At 40.6% G+C, this 21,895-nt stretch overlaps 1 protein-coding gene and 2 long non-coding RNA genes across 6 annotated transcripts in view; 1 reads left to right on the top strand and 2 right to left on the bottom strand.

Moving 5' to 3' along the window:
• Positions 1-21,895, bottom strand: part of rtn3 (reticulon 3) — a 30,853-nt gene that overhangs the window by 2,005 nt on the left and 6,953 nt on the right. For 2 of the 4 annotated variants that reach the window (XM_078936598.1, XM_020711819.2), the window contains 7 exons: positions 15,999-16,046; positions 8,554-11,223; positions 5,273-5,480; positions 4,297-4,435; positions 2,808-2,877; positions 2,585-2,631; positions 1,590-1,648 (listed from right to left, as the gene is read on the bottom strand). In XM_078936598.1, coding sequence (XP_078792724.1) covers positions 1,590-1,648; positions 2,585-2,631; positions 2,808-2,877; positions 4,297-4,435; positions 5,273-5,480; positions 8,554-11,223; positions 15,999-16,046 — 3,241 coding nt within the window. The remainder of the gene's footprint in view (positions 1-1,589; positions 1,649-2,584; positions 2,632-2,807; positions 2,878-4,296; positions 4,436-5,272; positions 5,481-8,553; positions 11,224-15,998; positions 16,047-21,895) is intronic. The other 2 variants (XM_004080062.4, XM_004080061.4) reach the window with 2 other exon arrangements.
• LOC144987278 (uncharacterized) lies at positions 19,697-20,693 on the bottom strand. Its single transcript, XR_013651155.1, has 2 exons — positions 20,562-20,693; positions 19,697-19,873 (listed from the first exon to the last, which is right to left on the bottom strand). It is a non-coding gene; the product is annotated as an uncharacterized LOC144987278 (long non-coding RNA).
• LOC144987277 (uncharacterized) lies at positions 20,239-21,461 on the top strand. The gene is made up of 3 exons (XR_013651154.1): positions 20,239-20,340; positions 20,717-20,778; positions 21,267-21,461. It is a non-coding gene; the product is annotated as an uncharacterized LOC144987277 (long non-coding RNA).

Consider the following 21,895-nt stretch of genomic DNA (forward strand, 5'->3'; position numbering starts at 1 on the left):
CAAAGAATGAAACCTCATAGAGATGCTGGAACGGTTGTTCCAGCATCTATTCTGGAATTCAGCATCTATTCTTATTCTGACCAGATCAGACTCATTCAGTGTGATATGCCGACTGTTGATCCGGTTGTTGTGCATGCAAACAGGCATTCTGATTGTGGGGCATCCCTGCGCCGTCTTTTACGTCATGCGTAGACAGCGTGTGCTCCGGTAAGGGGGTGGGAGCGGCCTGCCTGCTCTGCATGAACGAGGACTCCGGAGAGCCGGGTCTCTGGGCAGTGCAGCGGGATCGGGATGGTCGGGATGATCGGGATGCGCTCCGGAGGCGGCTTTTGGACGCGGAAACGCTGCTCCCCACAGTCCTGTGAAAGCGGACGACCAGACCGCTTCCACTCCTGATGGGTGGACTGCAGAAGAACAGTCCCCTCCCACCTTGATCCAGACGCTCCTCGTCTTTGGTGGAGGAGGGGAGGAACAAAGTTCTAGCACTCGGAATGAAGAAACGATCGTCCTGTCGTCTGTCCCTCTTTGACACATGCCAGAATTTACACCGTCCAGCTTGTGAACACCAGAAAAAGGTACGGCTGATATTCACACACATCTACGCATCTTAAATGAACTTGGGTCTAAATATCGCTGTTGGCTGCAAGTCTTGACGTGACCCCAGCGCCTCATTCAGGTTTGTGCGGCCGAGAGAGAAGTTCAGCACCGGCTGGACGTTCTGACGTCTGAATAGTCATTGTCAAAAACACCACAGCCATGTTTGTTTACGACACAACTGCGCTACGACTTCCTCTACGGCCGTTTGCAGTATTCAGATAGGTCAGCGTAAGGCTGCACGATATGAGGAACATTTGTGAAATACTTCAAGCTGCCATAAGATTGTTGTAGCACATTTAAGGAAACCATTTATGGCAATTTTCTATGTCTTTTGCGATCGGCGTATCACACAGCTTGATATCGCGATAACGACAGATTTAGAATTTATTGTGCAGGTCTAGTTCCACGCATGTCAAAAAGGATTTATTCCAAATGGAAGGAACGACAAATTTGTAATGAACAATGTCTTCAGGGCCCGTTCACACAGTGGAGTCCTAATCTGATCTGTGATCAGATTGAAGCTCATCTTCACACAGGAGTGCCGATGCAAACAACCAGAGGCACTTCCAAAACTGAACTGCTCTCAGGCATTTTTTCTAGAATTTTTTCTCTCGTTTATCACAGAGATTACGCTTTGAAGATAACCTGCATAGTACAACGTTTTAAGCTTTACTCAGACACACGTAAACATTTTTCACACTTTTCTCTCTCGTTTAAACTCTCAAAGTTTAAACCTTCATAGAAAAATCAAACATGCATTATAAAGTGAAAACGGAGATCTGATCAGGATCAAAGACTTAAGTAGATTTGGTAAACAGCCTGCGCCCGGTACAAGGAGTAGATTGATTGACAGTGTCTACAGCCAATCAGGATGCAGAAACCAGTTATGAAAGAAAAAATAATCAAACAGCTAAAGGTGAACCAGGATTTGGTGAGAGAACAATATAGGAAATTCCCAGGCAGAGATGGAAGAACTTAAAGGGTTTACTCACTTTGCGACTGTCGCATTGACTTGAGTCCGAACAACATCGATGTATTGATCGATCTGGGTCTGCAAGGAGAAGAAGCACACTTTAATGTAGAGAAGCCCGACAGCAGCATGTTTTTATCATCGTAACACGACTAACTCGCTGGAAAAATATAGGAGTGAGTTGAAAACAAACCCTGGAAACATAAGTGTTTGCAGTTTAAACTAAAACACACCGTCCAGACGCCCAGAAGCGGGCAGAATGAAAACCCTTCATTTGTTTTTGGGATGCCACTGTTTTCTCCTCATGAATGATTCCTATCTACCAGCAAATTCGCTAAATGGAGACAACAATTTTAAAGGAACTGATGATGAGCGCTAGTGCCGTGGCAGAAATTTGAATGGATCCTATTTGAAGTATTGTTGACATCCGTCGCCGTGTTTTTGAACGGCTTATGGCCCAAGGTGCTTCATGTTTATCCGCAGAATTAGGATTTATCGGAAACCGTGCAATTAACAAATTGTGTCTACTGAAATTTCAACAAAGTTTTGTGCAAATGTTCAATAAAAACACAATTTCTGAGGCTTTGCACCGTCCTCTATGGAACAGATCTTCCTTCAAGGCGAGGGTCAAAAGCGACCAGGAGAAGAGAAGCTTCGTGAAGGAAGCTCTGATCGTGATGATCAGGATTGGGATCATCCCGACCGTCTGACGAAAGGGGACACACATTCAGAAGAGCTGAAGATGGGGTGTTTGAATGTTTGATAATTACGGTCCTTCATCTAAAGACACCACAGTTCACTTTTGTAATTTGGGTCATGCAGCTCAGTCCACATCTCATCTTCATCCTCCGACTTTGGGCGTTTCTTTGTGTGAGCTGCCAGAGGCGGCAGCCACATGAGCCATAAAGAAAGCCTTCAGTGTCTGATGAAGACGAGTCACCCTGTGAGCTCACAGCAGAAAGCCATGTGGGGTTTTGTGGGTGGGGCAAGGGGGTGTCGCATCTATCCTTTTCTTACCTTGTTCTTCTCATAGACGGGAGGCACAGCAAACAGCAAGATGTCCGCTGAGGGAGAAAGAAGTTTTTAGGGGAACTCATTTGACACTTTAATGCTCCGTTTGATGTGAATTTGACTTCTGCCTCTACGTTTGATTGAAAATGATGCAAATCCACACAAAACTCCAAAAATCCTCATCATCCAGGATCAGTTCTATCATATACATGCTGCGTATGCGGCTTACCCAGGATGAGGAGGGTGATTCCGTTGAAAACTGCTCCCACGTAGGTCAGCAGCCACATGACCACCGCCAGCTGCAGGAAAAACCACCCAGAAGAGGTTCAGGGTCCATCCTGATCCAGAACCAGCAAACACTTCTCATTCTCTCATCCAGACTATGTAGAACTTCTATTCCTCAAACCAGCTGCCGTTACACAAAGCCGTCCCATTAAGCTTTGCTGACACAAGTCCAGACAAATTCCATTCATCGCTTTGACTCTAACAAGCTTTGGAGTGGAAATAGGAAAGAAAGATCGACTGTATCAGAGACCTGGACTGAGTCAGTGTGACGTCACCCGTAGAAAACGCTTCACTTTCCACTCCAACCAAATTACGTCAATTCAGTCGGCTTTTAGCCGCGATACGGAAGCAGTGGTTGGTCCCAGTCAGTCTGAGTCGAGCGTTGGATGTGGGGGCCAGCAGGCACCACCTACTTTTATTGAGGCATCTGATTGGTCAATATATAACCTGAACTACAAAACAAATAAAAAACAATTAAAGAAGAAGATGATGTTAAAAAAAGTATCAGATCCAGATCGGTTCTTCTGACCGATAGAATGACTGAGGAACAGCTGTTCATTTCTCTATTAAAGTCTTTGGGAATTTGGCTCTCTTGGAGCCACTTCCTGTTTGGCACGCCAGAGCGGGAAGGGCCACTCAGTCCAGTTCTCAGATACAGTCAAACTCAGAACAGAGTTTAGGATTGAGGCAAAGAGCAGCCGTCACTCCGTCCAGGGGTCTCAATTCTCAGATAACTACTTTGGGTTTTTCTGGATCCATTCAGGATTTTCACAAAATACTTTTTTAGAATCATTATCAAAGATAATAACTGACGTCCTTGAATGTGATGATCTTTTCTTGATCTTCCCATGTTGTGGATATTTGTCCGTTAAGCTCGACAAAGACATGAGGTGATGTTCGATGGCAAACGTCCCATCAGAAGCGATCTTACCCGTCACCACAGAACACTCTTTGTTTCTTAATCATTGACACGCCTCCTTTTGTCTGTCTGCCTTTCAAATGATCCTCAGAAAGGCTGTGCCTCACCTGGGATGTGTCAGGGAGGAAACGGCTGACAGACCGCACACCAGTTTCTCTCAGAATGAAAGAAGCCGGCACTTCAAACAAGTTCTGCCCGCCCAGTTAAGAAAAGAAATGTGGACGAACCAGTAAGCCTTTGAACCACGTTCTGCCTGTCAGAACCCGAGCACAGGAGTCCAGCCTCTCATGAGTGTCTGAATGAACTGCTTCATCCATGCAAACGTCACAGATCCAATTCCCAGAAAGTATCTGGACTAAATTGCCATATTGTATGGCCAAGCATACTCCATTTTCCCCAGAGGTCCATAAATATACATTTATACAGGTTCACCTGCAGACCGTATTTTCAAACAACTGTCACTGTTGGATCCTCTGGCTGGTATTTCACCATAGAAATGATCAGGAAAGTGAACCTTTAAGGAGTCGACGAGATCCTCCACCAGGAAGAGACGGCTCATCTGCTTCAGGCCTCGGTTGATGTAGGTCAAACTGGCGTCCACGTGCTTGCGGAATGTCTCTGGGGGGATGCTGACATCCTTATTTATCAGCATCCTGCAGAGATGGAATGAGGGGAGAACACAAAATGAGGAAGAGGAGCCTGGAGTTGACTGGAGGTCCGACAGCTGTCAAGAACAACCAGAAAGCATTTTCTCTGTCTCAAATAAAATGTCTTTTCCATTGATCTGAGGGATAAACCTGGTTGCTCCTTATTACGCATCTTTTATACAATTCTTTGACCATCAGAGAAGACCTGAATGTGTCCACAATGTGAGTCAGACTTCTTTGACTCTAAATGATATCATTGTGTCATGAACCGGCAGCATCACTCCAGAGTAAAACAGACATGAGAAAAGAAACACGGAGACGTTCAGAGTCATGCTTTGGGAGAACAACTTTATCTACTTCTGATCAATATGAACACATTTCATTGATAAAAACCCACAGCATACGCCGTATTCCAACACATTTCTCTGCTTTAAAGTCTACACACATGATTATTCCAGATGCTAAAAATCGTCGTTCTGTTAGAACGTCACATATCTGTCATACAAACCTTTTTTTGAAAGCTACCACTCCTGTTTAAAGGGCCTATGTCATGCAAGATCAACTTTTTTTAAGCTGTGTGTGTCATAATGTGCATTATAAGTATATCATGATGTTCATTCCTCTCAAAGAACAACCCCAAAGTGGTATTTTTGATCCATTCATGTTTTTCTGAGTATTCCTCTAAAAACCTGCTCTCCCAATCCACCAAAACGAGTGGGGCCCTACACTGTGACATCACAAAGTGAGGAACCGCCCCTTCCAGGAAGAGCCAGTACCACCCCCAGGCTAACAGACACGCCCACTTCTTCCCAGACTTGAAACGGTTAACGACTTTGGTCTTACTTGAAGGGGTGTCCATCGTTCGACTTTTGCACGGCCTGAAGAACGGACTTGTAGATGCGGAAGGAGATGGTGACAATGAGCAGAGCGAGCAGCAGGTAAGACGCCACGCTGATGACACTGAACGCTGCCAACGACAGCAGCATCAGCAAGGACAGTCCGAACACCACGCCCGACTTCTTGGGGTCTCGCCAGTGGATCAGGTCTTTTACTGCAGAGAAGAACAAGCAGAAGGTTATACTGATGCCGCTTTCCGGAACCTCCTAAAATCCAGTACAAACGCTAAAGAAACACTAAAAGGAGTTTTGACTAGAAGTAAAATCACAAAACAAAAAACAGCACGACTTTGATATACTGCAGCTTTTCTTTTAACTGTCATAAATGAAAGAAATGAATTTAAAGATATAGCTAAACTACAAAAAAAAAAGTTTCCAAAGTCTATTCTGACAACAAAAGCTCACAAAAACGATGCAGTAGATGGGATTTTCTTTGTCGCTCAGGCCCCGACTCAAAAACCTCAACACAAAGCAATCATGTTTGAAAACACTGCTACTCCTAATATAGCTGGAAATGGAAACCATTCAAACCATGAAGTGGCAAGAATCCCCGAAAATGTACGTATAAAAGCTTCAAGCAGTTTGTAAAAATATGCAGAGGAAGGGGCACTTCAAATATTTTAGAGCACCATTTTTACCACTTTAGGTATTGCACAGCATTGTGCTTATTGTAGTTTTCCATTCAATAATCAATGGGCCTTGCTCTCTCTGGTTTCTGCTGAGGTCCCAGTAAAAAGTGGCCTGGTTTCACCATGTGCTGCTTCTAAAGCTTCACACCAACAGCAGCACTGCACTGAGAGGAAAAAGCTGTGGAAGGAAAGGGCGGAAGGTACCGTTAGCAGTCATCCACCACAATGAGGCGACGCCTCCATTTTCCAATTTCTGAGAAAAAGAGAGCTCTTCAAAGGTCCTGGGTCGTCTTTCGACGAGAGCTACCAGGAAACATTTGATGTCGACTGTGTCAATGTTCAAAAGGAGCTCGACAGTCAACAATAAAGGTCACCTAAAGGTTACTGAGGGACGGCTGTTTTCACAAAACACTAAAACATCCCAACAATAGCTGCGTTTCCATCACACAAATGCGCAAAGTTATTTAAATTCTAGAAATGTTGAAGAAACAATTTTTCAATTACAATTTTAAGTTAAATCCTAATTATGTGAATAAACAAACCAACTGACGCCATAAGTCATTTAGAAACACGGCGACGGATGTGAACTATACTTTGATCGACAGCAGATACATTCCGATTTTTGCCACGGCACTAGCGCTCATCATCACCCATCAAAGGAGACGTTGGCGTCTTCTTCAGGCCGTGGAGCGGCGAGTTCCTTCACGTGGGAAATGGTTGGTGATTTTCTAGAGGAGCTGTGGATCCAACAATTCCACATGACACGCTCAACTTCTGATGAGCTGTATGACCTCTGGTGGCGCCCCCTATGCAGGGCTCAAGGTCGCCACTTCCTAACAAGAAGCGCATCGCCATTGACTGACATGTTTCAAAACAGTAAAAACGCCACAGGTCAGAAATTTAGGTTTCATCTTGTGAGGAAATACTTTATGGAATGTAATTCCATTTTAATACATTATTTTTGTTGGAAGAAGGCTAAAGTGGACCCTAGTCTTTCTGACGTTTTACTTCATGTTGGACATTTATCAAAGTCAAACATATTACTTTTAAACGAGCTCCGTAATCCAGAGATTTTGCAGATTTCTTTGCACTTTAGTAAAGGTCTTCCTTCTTTAATAGTCTATGTCCTTATAAAATCGTTTCTAGTGTGTTTTCCTGCAACTGAAATGTGAAGTTTGTGTATTTTTATGAGAATTGCTAATTCCTTAAAGGTTTTGCAGATGAATAATCCAGTGGTTTTGAAATTAAGTTCGTCCAATGAATACACCCCCCCAGCATGTCTCTACTCCCCCCACCCAGTAAGCTGGGAAAAACTGCATCGGGGCAGAAACCTGACACGGGGCTGGTGGGGGGTGGTGGGCTGTGGCTCACAGGGCTTCAGGGCTCCTTAAGCCGACTCTAGGCCACCACATTTAGACAGGACTCTACTCCAGTTTAGGGGCTATGATGAGTTTATATGGGAGTGTGCCCCCCCCAGATGAAACTCGTCTGTGACTAATCCACAGCCACAGTCCAGCCTACTGTGGTACACTTCGCGCTACTCCAACAGAATTTAGTTTAGAAACTACAGATGTGTTTATGATGCACATCCAGCTTGAAGTTAACATCTTTGTATCCAACTGTTGCTTTACATTTAGCGCTACATATATGCTATGCTATGCTATGAGAGCCCGCTCACAGCAGTTGTAACTTCATCCACCCAAAGTAATCTTTCACAAACAGCCATTTGCTGGTGATCTAATGTTTGAAAGCAGTTTCTGATATCTAGACGTTATTAGACTATCAGAGTCAATAGTTAGAAAAAAAGTACCTTCTTCATTTAACCATCTTAATGCGGGTTTACAGTGAGTCCGTTGTTAAAATGCCATAAATTATAGATGAATAATCTCTATAGAACAGTTTAATCTTGAACTTTTATATTGTTATGTCTACTCAAACTAGACTGCTTTAAACTGAAAACATCTCTGCAGAATGACTTGGCTTCACATAAAAGGACTATAATCTGGGGAACAATCCTAGAAAACCTCACAAGGAGCTTAAAATCATGTCTGCACATAATTGTTAACAAAAATTTGTTCAATTACAATGTTTCAATTCCCAGGTCAGCTGAGCTTTTTCTTTTTCTGAATCAACTACATTTAACTGTAACTGACAAAGAAAAGAAAAAAAAAGGACTCACCAGACCAGGAAAAGTCATTCATCTCTTGTACTGCTCAGTTTTGGTTAACCTTTCTGTTCTTTAAGCGTTATAGTGTTCTTTAAAGACATTGTGTGGTCTTTTGCCATTTACCAGGAGGCATGAAACTTGAGTGATTCATTCAATTAACCAATGACTCATTCCCTTTTAAGTCAAGTTAAATCAACTGTAAAATTGCCCCTCTGACAGCATTATGGGAGAAGAACATTACCATCGTTGGAATGTATGCTCTACTGGTAACAAAAAGTATTCTTTTTTAACAAATTAAAGCAAAAATCATTATTATGAAAGTAAAACTATGTGTACTTATTAGTACTATTGGAAGTGAGGGTAAAACTGGGTCCCAGTGAGGGATATGCATGAGGTGAGCAGGCGTAGGGCCCAGAGGGAAAAAGGTGTTACCTGATAAGTGGGTTAGTATTGTTGTCAAGATATGCTCTGCTAGATAGTAGGCTTCAGCCATCCATTCATCAACCGCCTCCACTTCTTTGGAGTAGGAGTTGTCGAACTCACTGCGACTTTGTGAGCAGGCAGAAGGACGAACCGAGGGGAAGGGCGACGGCTGTGCAGATGTAGCACCGCCGTCAACTTCACTCCGATCTGTAAGCTTTGTCTGAAGGTTTAGCGGCGTCTCATCATGATTGCTGCCCAGCTCGTTGAGAGCACCGGCGGTGATACGTTCTTGATCAAGATCCATCACAACTCCTGGAGGTGATTGGGAGGAGGGCAAGACAGCTTTGCTGAGCTCATTCTCTGAAGAAATAGAATGAAGCCCTTCATCGGGTTCTTCATCTTGTCTCGATTTCAAGCACTCTCTCATGAACTCTACAAAACTGTTTGGTGGTTCAGAAAATGAGGATTCGCTGTCCAGTTTGCCGGAAATTCTCTCTTGGTCTTGAACATTGGCGTGCGAGCTCAAATCAGGCTGAATTTCTGAACCTTGTTGCAGTGATGGAAGCTTGTCATTACCTCCTGTGTTCTTTTCAATGGCACTGCTTAGTGTCTGATTGTGAAAACAGGAATAGGGGTTTTGAGGATACTCATCCAGAGATGCATGATCAGCGGGATTATTGAGGACTTCATCATCGTTAAATGAAGCGTCGCTCTCCAGATCTGGCATTTCTTCTTCAACTTCTTGTGCAGGATCCAAAAGAACCTGCTTTTTGACTTTATCAAGCTCTTTACCATCACTGTAATCCAAGGGTGATGGCTCATCATTTTCATAATCAAACGACTGTCTGTCATAAATATCATCCTGCATAAAGCTGGTCATGGAAACATCAGCTCTTTCCTTGCAAGGCTCTGGTCCCAGTGTACCGCTTTGTTCATCCACTTTGAATTGGTTGAGAAAAGCTGATCCCTGCGATGAGAGACTTTCCTCTCTAAGCTTTAGGTCACTGTCCTGACCTTCATCTGACCATTCATCATTGTTGTCGGGGAAATCAACATCATCATGCATGACTGCATTTTGCACCGTGTTTGACATGCTCTCTGATTTCTCAGTTTGCGCTCGTTCTCCAGCCAACGCCTTCTCCAACGCCTCAGCTTGAACTTCAGATTTAAACACAGACTGCTGAGGGTCCCCCTCAGAAATAGATTCAGGCAGATTATGCTTGGGGGAATATTCAGCATCAGAGTCCACAGGTGAGGATGGAGGCGAATAGCCTTCAATAAATTCAGTTTCCAAGGGTCGGGTTTTGGGTGGTCCCACATCTTGGCTTTGTGGCTCTGGTTCTGATGCTCTTGGATTGTTTGAGTCATCTATAATCTCGAGGTCGTCGTCATCTGTCAACTGAGGTTCATTTTCCATCTCTTCGTCGCTGTAATTTGGCTCATCTGTCTCAATAACATTTATTGTTGGAACTTGCATGAGTTTCCTTTCAGACTTTGGTGGAGGGACCACCTTTTCACTGCTGCAAAGATCAGAGGCTGTGGGGGGATCATTTAAATCTGGTGGGTTCACAGACTGTTGGAGAGCAGAGTCAGGAGCACCAACGCCTTCTTCAATGACAGTATCCTCAGATTCTCCTGAGCTATCTGCTTCGCTCAGAACTGGGCGATCCAAATCTTCCCCCCAAGAGGTATCCTTTTCATCAACAGCCTTCTGTTCAGCATCGGAGTGTGAATCAGAAGGGGGCACAGAGGGAGATGGGGAGTCCAAGCCTGCAGGAGCTGCATCTGAAGGAAGAGTCACTGACTCCACATTTGATGAATCCTGGACATTTGCTTTTTCTTGCTGACCGCACATGTAAGCTACTGGTAAAAAGCTAATGTCAAACTCTTCCTCTGATTCAGGTTGCTTCTGCGATTCAATCAACTCATTCCCCAGTTTTGGAGACTTGACAGGAGAATCCATGAAAGCATCGGGGACACTAGCAAAAGCAGCGGGGGCCTCTGGATAATGGTTAGGATCCTTGAGTAGGACACTGCTGGTGCTTTTATTTGATTCAGCAGCATCAATGTCCAGCACTGGAGGTAAATGAGCCTTCATCCACTCTTCAGTTTCTTCATATTCACTGCCTTGTCTCAATTCTCCAAGTACTTCAAACGGAGACTCTGGTGACTCCTCAGCAGGATAACCTTCCATTTTACAAACTCCCGGTCCAACCTTTTGAGTGGAACACACTGGACCATCAGCTGGAAGTTTTGGGAGGTCAGAGGGGGGTTTTGAAATATCCATGGTAGGTCTTGGGGTATCAAAAGACAGCTTTGGAATGTCAGTGGGAGGTTTGGACTTATCCACAGAAGGTTTGGGGATATTAGCAGAAGGTTTTGAGATGTCAATGGTAGGCTTTGTGACACTGGGGGGTAGTTTGGGGACGTCAGAGGAAGACTTTTCGTGATGGCGGTCCCTAAAGTCCCTATATTCAGGCTCTCTCTTTTTGGCAGCAAGAGCTTCTAGAGCTTTTATTCGCTCCGAAACAGGAGATGTCTTTATTGGAGAATCCGGTTGACCTTCTACTGCTTCACTCCCATAACTACTAGCAGAGAATGAACCAGGTTGAGACGGAAAGCGTAGAGAAGTAGTTACACTTTCAGAGGGCTTGTCAGTGCCCACAACCACTTTCTTGTCTGCACGACCATGCACAGTGGACCAAGACACAAATGCGGAGATATAAGAATAAAAACAGAAGAAAAGAAAATATCACCACTAAAGTCTTGTGCACGTTTAGTATTAAGTAGCTATGCCTTGATGCAGCAGCTCAAGAACTCATGCATTGCATCATGGGAATAATGGCTTCATTCACTTGGATGGGTTCTTATCTATTTGCATGCTGATCTTAACTAGCTTAGCTAGGATGAAACAGCATTCAATAAGTAAACTTATCAAAATGAACAAATGAAGCTGCATGAAAAATAATATCACAGATTATCTGAATGGATAAAGTCAGTTTTTATTGAAGTGTAAAAAAACATTTACTGTTTTATTAAATAAATTCCTGTTATTGAATAAGTTCCTTCCGGAGCATCAGATCTGCCATCTCTCACAAAACAGAAAATCCATTTATCTGATTATCTTCTGGAAGCAAATGCAAGTAAAGAGCCAGAAATGTGGACTCATTTATGTTCATTCATGCTAATCACAGCTTCCAAACTAGTCTAAATCTAAGTAACGGCTAATAAAGTAAAAGGTAACAGAAATAAACATTCTGGGTTATTTTACTACTATTCAACTTTAAATAGAAAACACAGTCCAAGGGAAAAAATATTAGGAATTTACAAGTATTGAAAAACTAGGACAACCAATTGTCCCAGAAACTAAGCATTCAATCTGAGCTCATCTGTTTTTTTGGCCTGCTTTACACTTAGCAGAATATGTTAGATGCAATTCAATGCCCAATTAATCAAATAAAAACTGACCAATATTTGGAAAACTGGAAATAAAGTCTATAAAAATTGAGAAGTGCAAGCCAATTCCGATCTCTGATCGATCGAGTATGTGGAGTTTCTTTGAGTATTTAGAGAACACCAGCACTCGGGAGAGGGAAAAAAAAGTCACAATAAAGCCTGGAAAGTTACTTTATCCAATTATAAAAAATGCATTTTCTACGAACAGTACCTAACAATTAAAACATCTGTCAAAAAACATCATTTGACATTTTTTTGTTATTTAAAGCAAAAAAAAAAAAACATCTTGTGCCTGTCAAGTCAAACTTGAACTTGTTCCTACAGGGATCTACACAAACACCTTGGTGGGTACAAATGAAGTCAAGCAAAAAGAGAAAGAATGCCTCACAGCTAACAGCAAGTAACTAGGAAATATAAGTTGTATTGTTTTAAAGCCTGATCTCGCCAAATCTCATGAGATTAGCGTCAGATCACCGGAAAAGGAAAGGCATAAAAGATCAATCTCTACTTTTATGGATCGATTATTGATTTATTAAGCTTGGATCAATTAATCGATTTCATCAACCCAGCCCTACATTTGAGTGTCATATATTGTGTTTCTTATCTGAATGAGCCTAAGAAATGTCATTGATGTGGGATGACTGCACTAACCAGAGTGACTAGAGGGGCAGGGAGGCATATGATTGGTCAGGGGGATGATGGAAAAAACTACATTTTTGAATGAATGGTATGTTTTATTATTTTGTGTTAGTTTATAAAAGTCTGCAGCAAAAAGTGAGGAATGTCCTCCTGCCTGTTTTATCTGTAACTACCAGGAGTTCACAAGAGAGAGCAACATGTCAGGTAAAACAAACTTTGGTCGTTGTTTACTGTTAAAATGTTTAAATCAACCGTCTGATTGTATTTAAATCCCGTTTTCCTTAAGAGTGACACTTGAGCCAGATTGATTTTTTGAATTCAGATTTAAAATGTTATTTTATGAAAAACATTGGACTTCTTTAGATAAAATACATTAGCTGCGTCTCCATCACACATTTGGGAAAAACGGTCGAAATTCTAGAAATGGGGGGGGGGGACAATTTTACAACGACACTGTTTCCATTCAATCCTAATTATGTGAATAAACAAACAAATTCACGCGATGAGTTATTCAAAAACGGCACTAGCGCTCATCATCATCATCATCTATCAAAGGAGACGTTGGCGTCTTCTTCAGGCCGTGGAGCGGCGAGCTCCTTACACGTGGGAGGGGCTACAGATGAAGCCGTTTTGGGAAATGTTGGTTGGTGGTTTTCCAGAGGAGCTGTGGCTCCAACAATTCCACATGACACGCTCAACTTCTGATAAGCTGTGTGATGCTGTGCCGCCGTGTAGCACCCAAGGCCGCCAGTTTTACCAAGAAGCGCATTGCCATCTGGTTGGTGGTCATGTGACTATTATTTATATTAAAATGTTTCCATTGCAGTTTAGTGAAATATTTAAATTCGGTATGCCTCAAAAACCACCTCCTCCAAGCATAGAAACGTTTTTTTCTTCTTCAATAAAGGTGAGTTTCTTTCAAAGTTGTGTTTCCATTAGGAGAATTCATTTTCTCAACTCCAATTTGTGAAATTTCATAGTCAATGGAAACTATTGTGTCCTTTTCACACTCAGTTTGTGTTTGCCTTGACTTTAGCTTCCAGTTCTATTAAGAATGAGTAATAGGGCCTGAGCTGCTACAGAATAAAGGTCTGTTCCACCTATAGATGATCAACACTCTGCCTCAGTACTCTGGATGATGTTTACATTAATTTACAAGTTAAAAGAAAAATGCACAAGTGTGTTAAAATGATTACAGGAGTTAATTCAGTAATGCATTAATGTGTTAATGTACTGTCAGAGTTAAGCTTTACAAGCATCTAAGATTATTACAAAGTATATTCCCCCCCAATGTTCCCAAATATTGTTAGTTTCTGAAACGTGCCAATAACAAGTCATTCGTGTAAGTTTGTGTTCTTAGTGTTTTTGCACATGGTTTTACCTCAGACAGACCAAAATATTTTCTTTTAGACCAGCTAAAAATGAAATAATGTCCATTTTAAATAGTTTGAATCTCACATGGGTGCTAGTATTGAGAGGTGGTTTTAGCTTGTATCCAAATCCCTGGTTCATTTGCCCTGAATAGAACTGCCACCACCTCCCTGCATCACAATAAAGCGCCTTGTTTAAACAGAGCCACGTGAATACATGAACTTCTTGCCAGCAGCGTTGTAGAGTTTGGGTTCTGCTCTAGCAAACATTCCCAAATAGCCGGTGTTGGAACAATACGTTCAGTATTGTGTTAAAACTTCTTAGAACAAAAAAATAAGAAGAGTTTATGACGTCACACTCTAGTTTAGAGCTGCTGTTTTGGTTTAAAATGCATTTCTGGTTTAAAAGGATTCCTCCAGATCAGAGCGACCCAACCCTGATCCTAGAGGTCCACCTACCGCTCTGCACGGTTTCCAGCTCTCTCCTCTTTTCTTGCTGCTTTTATCCTGATCAGGTGTGTTTGCACAAACCAAACGTGGAGCCACCTGGGTTAGCTAACCGACCCGCAGGATGGCAGCTCTGCTTTACACAAAGACCAAGATGCAGTCCAAAAAAATTAAACGATCAGTAACGTTTTCTTAGCTTTTTCGTATCAAATGAATGTTCAGAGCGTGTGGCACCGCCTTCCTCAGCTCAGTGTTGGCAAAGTCCTGCTAATATAGACGGTAGGTGTGAGGTCAGCTCCTCTACTGTTGAAGTTCAAATCAAATATGTTGAAGATCATTCTAAAGAACAACAGTGCCACACATGAGCTTCAAAATGAACATCAAGTCCAAGATCATGTCACCAACGGTCCTTCCCAAAACATCAATCGTTTGACGACTGAACGCATCCAAACCGTCTGTTGTGCAAAAAGAAATAAACGAACTACTGAGACTTTTGGTTTAATTATTTCTTTGCCTGAGTGATTAATAATAGGTTTCTGTGGCATGATAATAAAGAATAAAAATAAATAAATAAAAGTCTGTTGTGTGGATTCTCATGAAATGCCACAGAATCCTAAAGCTGCCACAAAGAAATGGATCAAATGAAAAAGGGGGCGGGGCCAAAGGAAACCTACATATAGGGTTTTTAAATGCGTGAATTTAAAAGCATGCACAATGCCTAATAAGCAAATAATGGATTGAAGGCTCGGTGAGCAGGTGCAGTCAATGGCAGGCCAAGCCACAGGATTGGTGGATGATATCTCCAGTGCCACTCATCCTCTGAGACCCAGCTGGTACCGAGTGTGGAGCATTCAGATACTAGGGCAGTGGGAAGGCAGGGAGGTCTCACGGGACACAACTCCAATCCACTTTTAGGTTTCTGCTCTAGCGCACACAATGTGAACTTGAACTTTTCTTCCTTCTTAAAATAAGATGGCAATCTTGGGATTATTCTGAACCTACAGTGAGTGAAGCTGACCTACATATTGTTTGCTAGCAGCGTCAGAAGAACCAGTGCTCTACTTCTAACATTGATGGACTTCTAAGACGGTGAAGCAGAAGTCATTTAATCAAACCATCATAAGCATCCAAACAGGGGAAATAGAGGTGTTTTAAACTGCACAACACACAGAGGTGTAAGAAATTCTTCTAATAGAGCTGCTCAGGTCAGAGATCTCCATATATAAACTTTCTGCAGTGCTAAAAATAAACAAATGATGACATCTGGCAGTAGAACAAGAAGCCCATTTTGAGCTGGAGCTAAGAGGAAGGCAACTCAGCAGCAAAATACGGGGATAAAGCCTAGTTCAGCTGGCAGGGCGACAGAACGATGGTTCTGGAGATTTTTCGGGGTGTGCGGCTTCTTTTTTTTATTGGATCCTGTGAGCAGGAGAGGGGCACCAGAAACAGGAATGAGGTAGAGCAGAACATGTAGAAGCTAGCAGAGTGAGACAGGACAGTGGGACAGAGCAGGCGAGCAGCAGAAGAGAACCAAACACTTGCCTTGAGGAGACTGAATGAGAGATACAGGCGAAGTGGAAAGAAAGGAATCTGGAAAAAATAAATGAAGAATACAGAAGAATGATCCTCCTAGGAAAAAAGGGATTACCATCTACTAAAACCAGACCCAAAAAAATGTAAATAATATAAATAAAAACATTTAAATTGAGACATAGCACAAATGACCTTGTTCAGTTTAAACACCTGTGCAGAACCTATTTAGGACTAGATTACCAGACGACCCTATGCTGTTATTTTGTTGTAAAAACACATGCACAAACGTTTGCTAAAAACGTTTTTCTACCCTGAAGGGCGTTTTTTAATTCTTTTCATTCGTTCACATTTGGTACCAAGTCTAGTAACAGAACCCACGCCACGTTACATAGAATAGAATTCATTTGGAAATAGAAAACATGCCAAAGAATATACTTAAGAAAGACTGAAACCATTGAAATGCAGATCAACACACCAACTAAAGTTGCTCTTTTGATGAAATGTTTGTGTAAACTGATTACAAACTGACTGCCTATAAAATACACATAATAACTGAAGGAATACCACATATCAGACCTGTAGTTGAGCTGGAATTGAGGAAAAATATGGCTTTTTAATAAATACATAATGGTAAAAACAGCTAAATACCAATGCACTGATGCTAAGAAGATGCCTGTTAAAGCCAATAAACACAAGAAATACATCACAAAGCTATGGAATTCTACCAAGCTTGCCTCTTTAACAGGTTATGACATTGAGATGGTCCCTAGTTAGAGCTGCTCAAATGACAACATGCTTATCAAGAAAGATGGTCAGTATTTATCAATATATGAGCTACATTCAGTAGATTTAGTAAAACTCTTTATTCCTCATGGAATATATTTCCATCTCCAGACTGTTTTTATTCTAGAGCTACCAGAGGGAAGACTAAAATGTGTCAGCACATGTGCATTGACGAGTTTGTATAAACGCTACACAAACTATGAAGGTGGAATTTAGAATCAAAGCTCAATGAATGTCCTGCGTGCTCATTTCTCATGTCCGTTACATGTGTTAAAGTGGATACAGTAAAGGCTAAAGACGAGTTCAAACTTAGGCTGGCTATTCTCACCATGCAACATTTGAAACTAAAGGTGGTGTAGTTGGATAAAACCAAAATACTTTTACAATAGTTGAGGATAATCAAAGGAATTTAAAGATCAGTCGCCAACCAAGAGAAGATGCATTTTTTACCTCATGATCTAGTATCTAAAATAATATGCATCATTTAAACGTTACAACCTACAAATAACAGAAACGACTGTAATGAATTAATCTGGAGGGGGGGGGGGGGGGGGGTGCCCCCCCCCATCATAAAAACTAAGCTCCTGTCATTTTCTCTGTTACTTCTGTGGGGCACAGAAAGCTTTTTATGTCTAGTTTTTACTGCAATAATTCATGAATTCATTAGAGAAAGTTGTCAACTGTTTAGTTGAAATCGTTGGTTTGTATGAATTATCTACCACGACCCCCTGAAATTGGTTTCAAATAAAAATTAGAAAATAAATCTGTTTCTAATTGTAAATGGAATTAAATGGTGATCTGGCTAATCCAAACACATGAATGGATGCTGTGGCAGTGATCGAACCAACGCAGGTGATTTGAAATATAAATATAGATATAAAGCAACACTGGGAGACAGTAGTGAAACAGAACCATGGACTCCTGCGTCTTCACCCAAAACGACCGGTGCCCCAGAAACAGTTCTGTTTGACCGGCAGCCTAGAAACTCATCTGACCCAGTACCATGTAGAAATGAAGAACAAGGGAACATGGATCACATGTTTCAAGTTATGCAACAGTCTGCATGATGTAAACACAAACCCCATTTTATCCTTTTATGTATTGTTGTCAAATACATTCTATAGCTTAAACCTTTTATTCAGACTTATGTCAGAATCCCCTTTAAAAGTATGGAATTTTTGAAAATGATGTAAATCACGACATATCTAATTCAATTATTTGGAAAACATTGAGATTTGGTGACGTCACTGAATTGTTCATATTAATAAACATTTCGATCTCATGCAGCCTAAAACACATTTTCTAAATATCATCATCAGAAAAAGGCTTTTTTCATTACAAACACAGCCCCCCCCCCACCACCTGTCAGTCTTTTGTCAGATAGTGCTACGGTTCATTTTGAATGTTGGTATTGTCTTTAGAGAAATACAAATCTACACAAACGGGTGTCAGATATCACTATTTTAAAAAGGCTTAGCTCCTCCAAAAGCATCTCTGCTGCTGGAACAGTTCTAAAGTCGCAATCAGAACTCGCAGTGAAACTAAGAAACTATTGGACTGTAGGAGAGCAAAGAGACAGAAAAGAAAGTGGAATAGAAGATGAATATAGTGAAATTAAAACTGTGACATCATTTCTGCTCTGGTCCCCCGATCACATGAGTACCAGATGATCAGCAGTCACAGCTGAGCTCAGGATCCCTTTAACCCGACTTTTGACACCAAACGTCCAGCAGGGACGCAAACGCTGTTATTCTGGGAGTCTGACCAGGTTTGGGTCCTAATTTTAAGTATAAAAAAAGCGTACTACGTTGAGGAGAAAAAAACCTTAGTAGAGACGTTTTTAAAAGAGTTGAATATGGATTCAATCATCAGAAACTGCTTTAGAAAAGCAGAAAAAAATGCTTTTTGTGAGAGTAAATAGGCTTCAACTAAAACAAAAAAAAACTGAAGTCACTATACAAAAAATAAACCTCTTATTTGGTTAAATAATATTGGTAACGCTTTCTTTTACAGTACAGTACTTACAGTGTACTTAAGTGGTATTTACGTAGTACTTATAGTGTAACTACTGGGTACTTTCAGGGTACTTACATGGTACTTTTTATGGAATTTACTGGGTACTTACAGTGTGTTTACATGGTACTTTCTATGGTACTTTACTGGGTACTTACATGGTACTTTTTGTGTCTACTCTGTACTTACATTGTACTTACTGTGTATTTATATGGTACTATTTGGTTCATACCTATGTGGTACATACTGGGTATTTATAATATTCTTACTGGGTATTTACATATTGTGCAAAGGTGTCTTTTATGGTACTTACCACATGTAAGAACAAGGTAAGTACAAATAAAGTACCTTGACCTTTAGGTCTGCACTCGCTGCACGTTTCATGGTATTTACCATGAATTTACCACAGAAACTACCCCTTAAGTACAGTGAAACTGTAACTGTAAAAGAAAGTCAGCCCTATTTCGACACTCAACTACATGGTACTTTCCTTACTAAATACTGGGTATGTTCACTTGAATAGTACTTGGTACTTACCCCGTAAGTACAGTGAAACTGTAACTGTAAAAGAAAGTCAGCCCTATTTCCACTCAACTACATGGTACTTTCATTACTAAATACCGGGTATGTTCACTTGAATAGTACTTGGTACTTACCCCTTAAGTACAATGAAACTGTACTGTAAAAGAAAGTCAGACCTATTTCCACTCTATTACATGGTACTTTCAGTAGTAAATGCCACTTATTACCTTCCCGTACAGTGTACATGAACACACTTGGTCTTCTGACCTCACCACATGAGACAATGCTAACCTGTTGGTAAGGGTAAAGTAACTACATTGTAAAAAAAATATACTGGCCTGATTACTTCTTGTAACATGAGGCAAGTTTAAAGAGAAACAAGACAGCAGTGAAAACAACAATCTTTAATATGATACATGTCTGCAGCATACAAAGTGTCATCACAATGAAATAGGTTTTAAGTACAAAACAGTACAAAGGAGAATTCTAAAAAACACATTATTGGCCTGAGGGTCGTGCTTTTTGTCCAGTTTGGTAAAGGTGCAGGACTTCTTCAGGGTTTGTAACTGCAAGAAAATTCACAATATGAGCTCAAGTGAACATAAAAAGCATAACGACTTTGATGAAATACAAAATAAATTTTACTTATTTAATCATTTCTGTAATGAGTTTGATAAATCTCTATGAATTTTTTTATCGCTTTGACTGTAATGCTTGAAATTAATCAAGTACTATCCTCATTTAAAAACATGATAATAAATTATTCAAAACTTAACTTTTTTTAAATATTGTTCTAAAAATTAACTTTTTTAAATAAATGTCAGGAAAATATTTAAAACAACAAGGCTAAATAATTAGTTTTAATACTAAAAACACCCCGAGTGTGTGTTTTTGTTAAGTATGGCAGGGGAAGTAAAGTTGCAAATTCCCAGCGCACTTGAATGCAGCACAACTACCCCCAAAGTGAACGTGCAGATTAATCCGGAGAGCCTCGAGGCGCGCGCAACAGTTTGAATTTCTCTTCATCTGGCAGGTAAGCCAGTGGTTTTTTTTTTTTAATATTGGATAAATTACATGTAAATATTTAAACTGATCAAACTTTATAAAGAAGCTAACCTCGTGATTTCAAGCCGCTATCTCTGTGTTTGAAACGTGACGTAAGAGCCTGTCTACCTTGCTGCAATAATTTCAGTTATTTCATGTATACATTTTCAAAGTTTGTAATGAAAATCTACAAACATTTTTGTTACTTACCAGGAGAGAGGCACCTGTAAAACAAGCACGTAGCCTAAATGATAAAGTCTGTTGTTCTGTGGTCGTTTGACTGAGCGCACGTCTTTCTGGGAAAATCAAAGAAAGGCGTTTATTTAAAATAATGATGACGTACTTCCGTCTTTTTACCGCTTTAGATCAGCTATGGTGAAGAAGACATCCCAGACGAATCCGTGAAGCCACAGGAGAGTAAGCTAAAGTAAGCTAAATCCACCAAGTGGACATATTATTTACATTAATGAAGAGTTTAAATGCCGTTTCCCCATTTTCTTTTCTTTCGCCGTTTTTATTTTATTTTTATTTATTTATTTATTTTCAAATATGATAGAGGCAACAATACCACCCAACAGTGAATGTAAATGTTTGAAAATTAAAACATATTTTTGTGAATAACTGTGTTGAATTTGAAATTGCCTATTTATTTATTTTTTCCTTTTCTTTTACACTGCAATGTTTTTCATGCTAATGCAAATTAGTGTATTATTAGTTGTGAATAATTTATTGTCATGTTCATAAATGAGGATAATTGATTAATTTCAAGCATTACAGTCAAAGCTATAAAGAATTCACAGAAATGTATCAAACTCATTACAGAAATGATTAAATAAGTACAATTTATTTTGTATTTTATCAAAGTCGTTATGCTTTTTATGTTCACTTGAGCTCATATTGTGAATTTTCTTGCAGTTACAAACCCTGAAGAAGTCCTGCACCGTTACCAAACTCTGCTGAAAGAATTTTGATGGACAAAAAGCACGACCCTCAGGCCAATAATGTGTTTTTGGAATGCTCCTTTGTACTGTTTTGTACTTAAAACATATTTCATTGTGATGACACTTTGTATGCTGCAGACATGTATCATATTAAAGATTGTTGTTTTCACTGCTGTCTTGTTTCTCTTTAAACTTGCCTCATGTTACAAGAAGTAATCAGGCCAGTATATGTTTTTACAATGTAGTTACTTTACCCTTACCAACAGGTTAGCATTGTCTCATGTGGTGAGGACAGAAGACCAAGTGTGTTCATGTACACTGTACGGGATGGTAATACGTGTACATACCCAGCATTTACTACTGAAAGTACCATGTAATAGAGTGGAAATAGGTCTGACTTTCTTTTACAGTTACAGTTTCAGTGTACTTAAGGGGTAAGTACCAAGTACTATTCAAGTGAACATACCCGGTATTTAGTAATGAAAGTACCATGTAGTTGAGTGGAAATAGGGCTGACTTTCTTTTACAGTTACAGTTTCACTGTACTTAAGGGGTAGTTTCTGTGGTAAATTCATGGTAAATACCATGAAACGTGCAGCGAGT

The sequence above is a fragment of the Oryzias latipes genome, chromosome 18 (genome assembly GCF_053564925.1).
Source record: "Oryzias latipes strain Hd-rR chromosome 18, Olatipes_Hd-rR_3.1".
In the NCBI taxonomy this organism is placed as follows: domain Eukaryota; kingdom Metazoa; phylum Chordata; class Actinopteri; order Beloniformes; family Adrianichthyidae; genus Oryzias; species Oryzias latipes.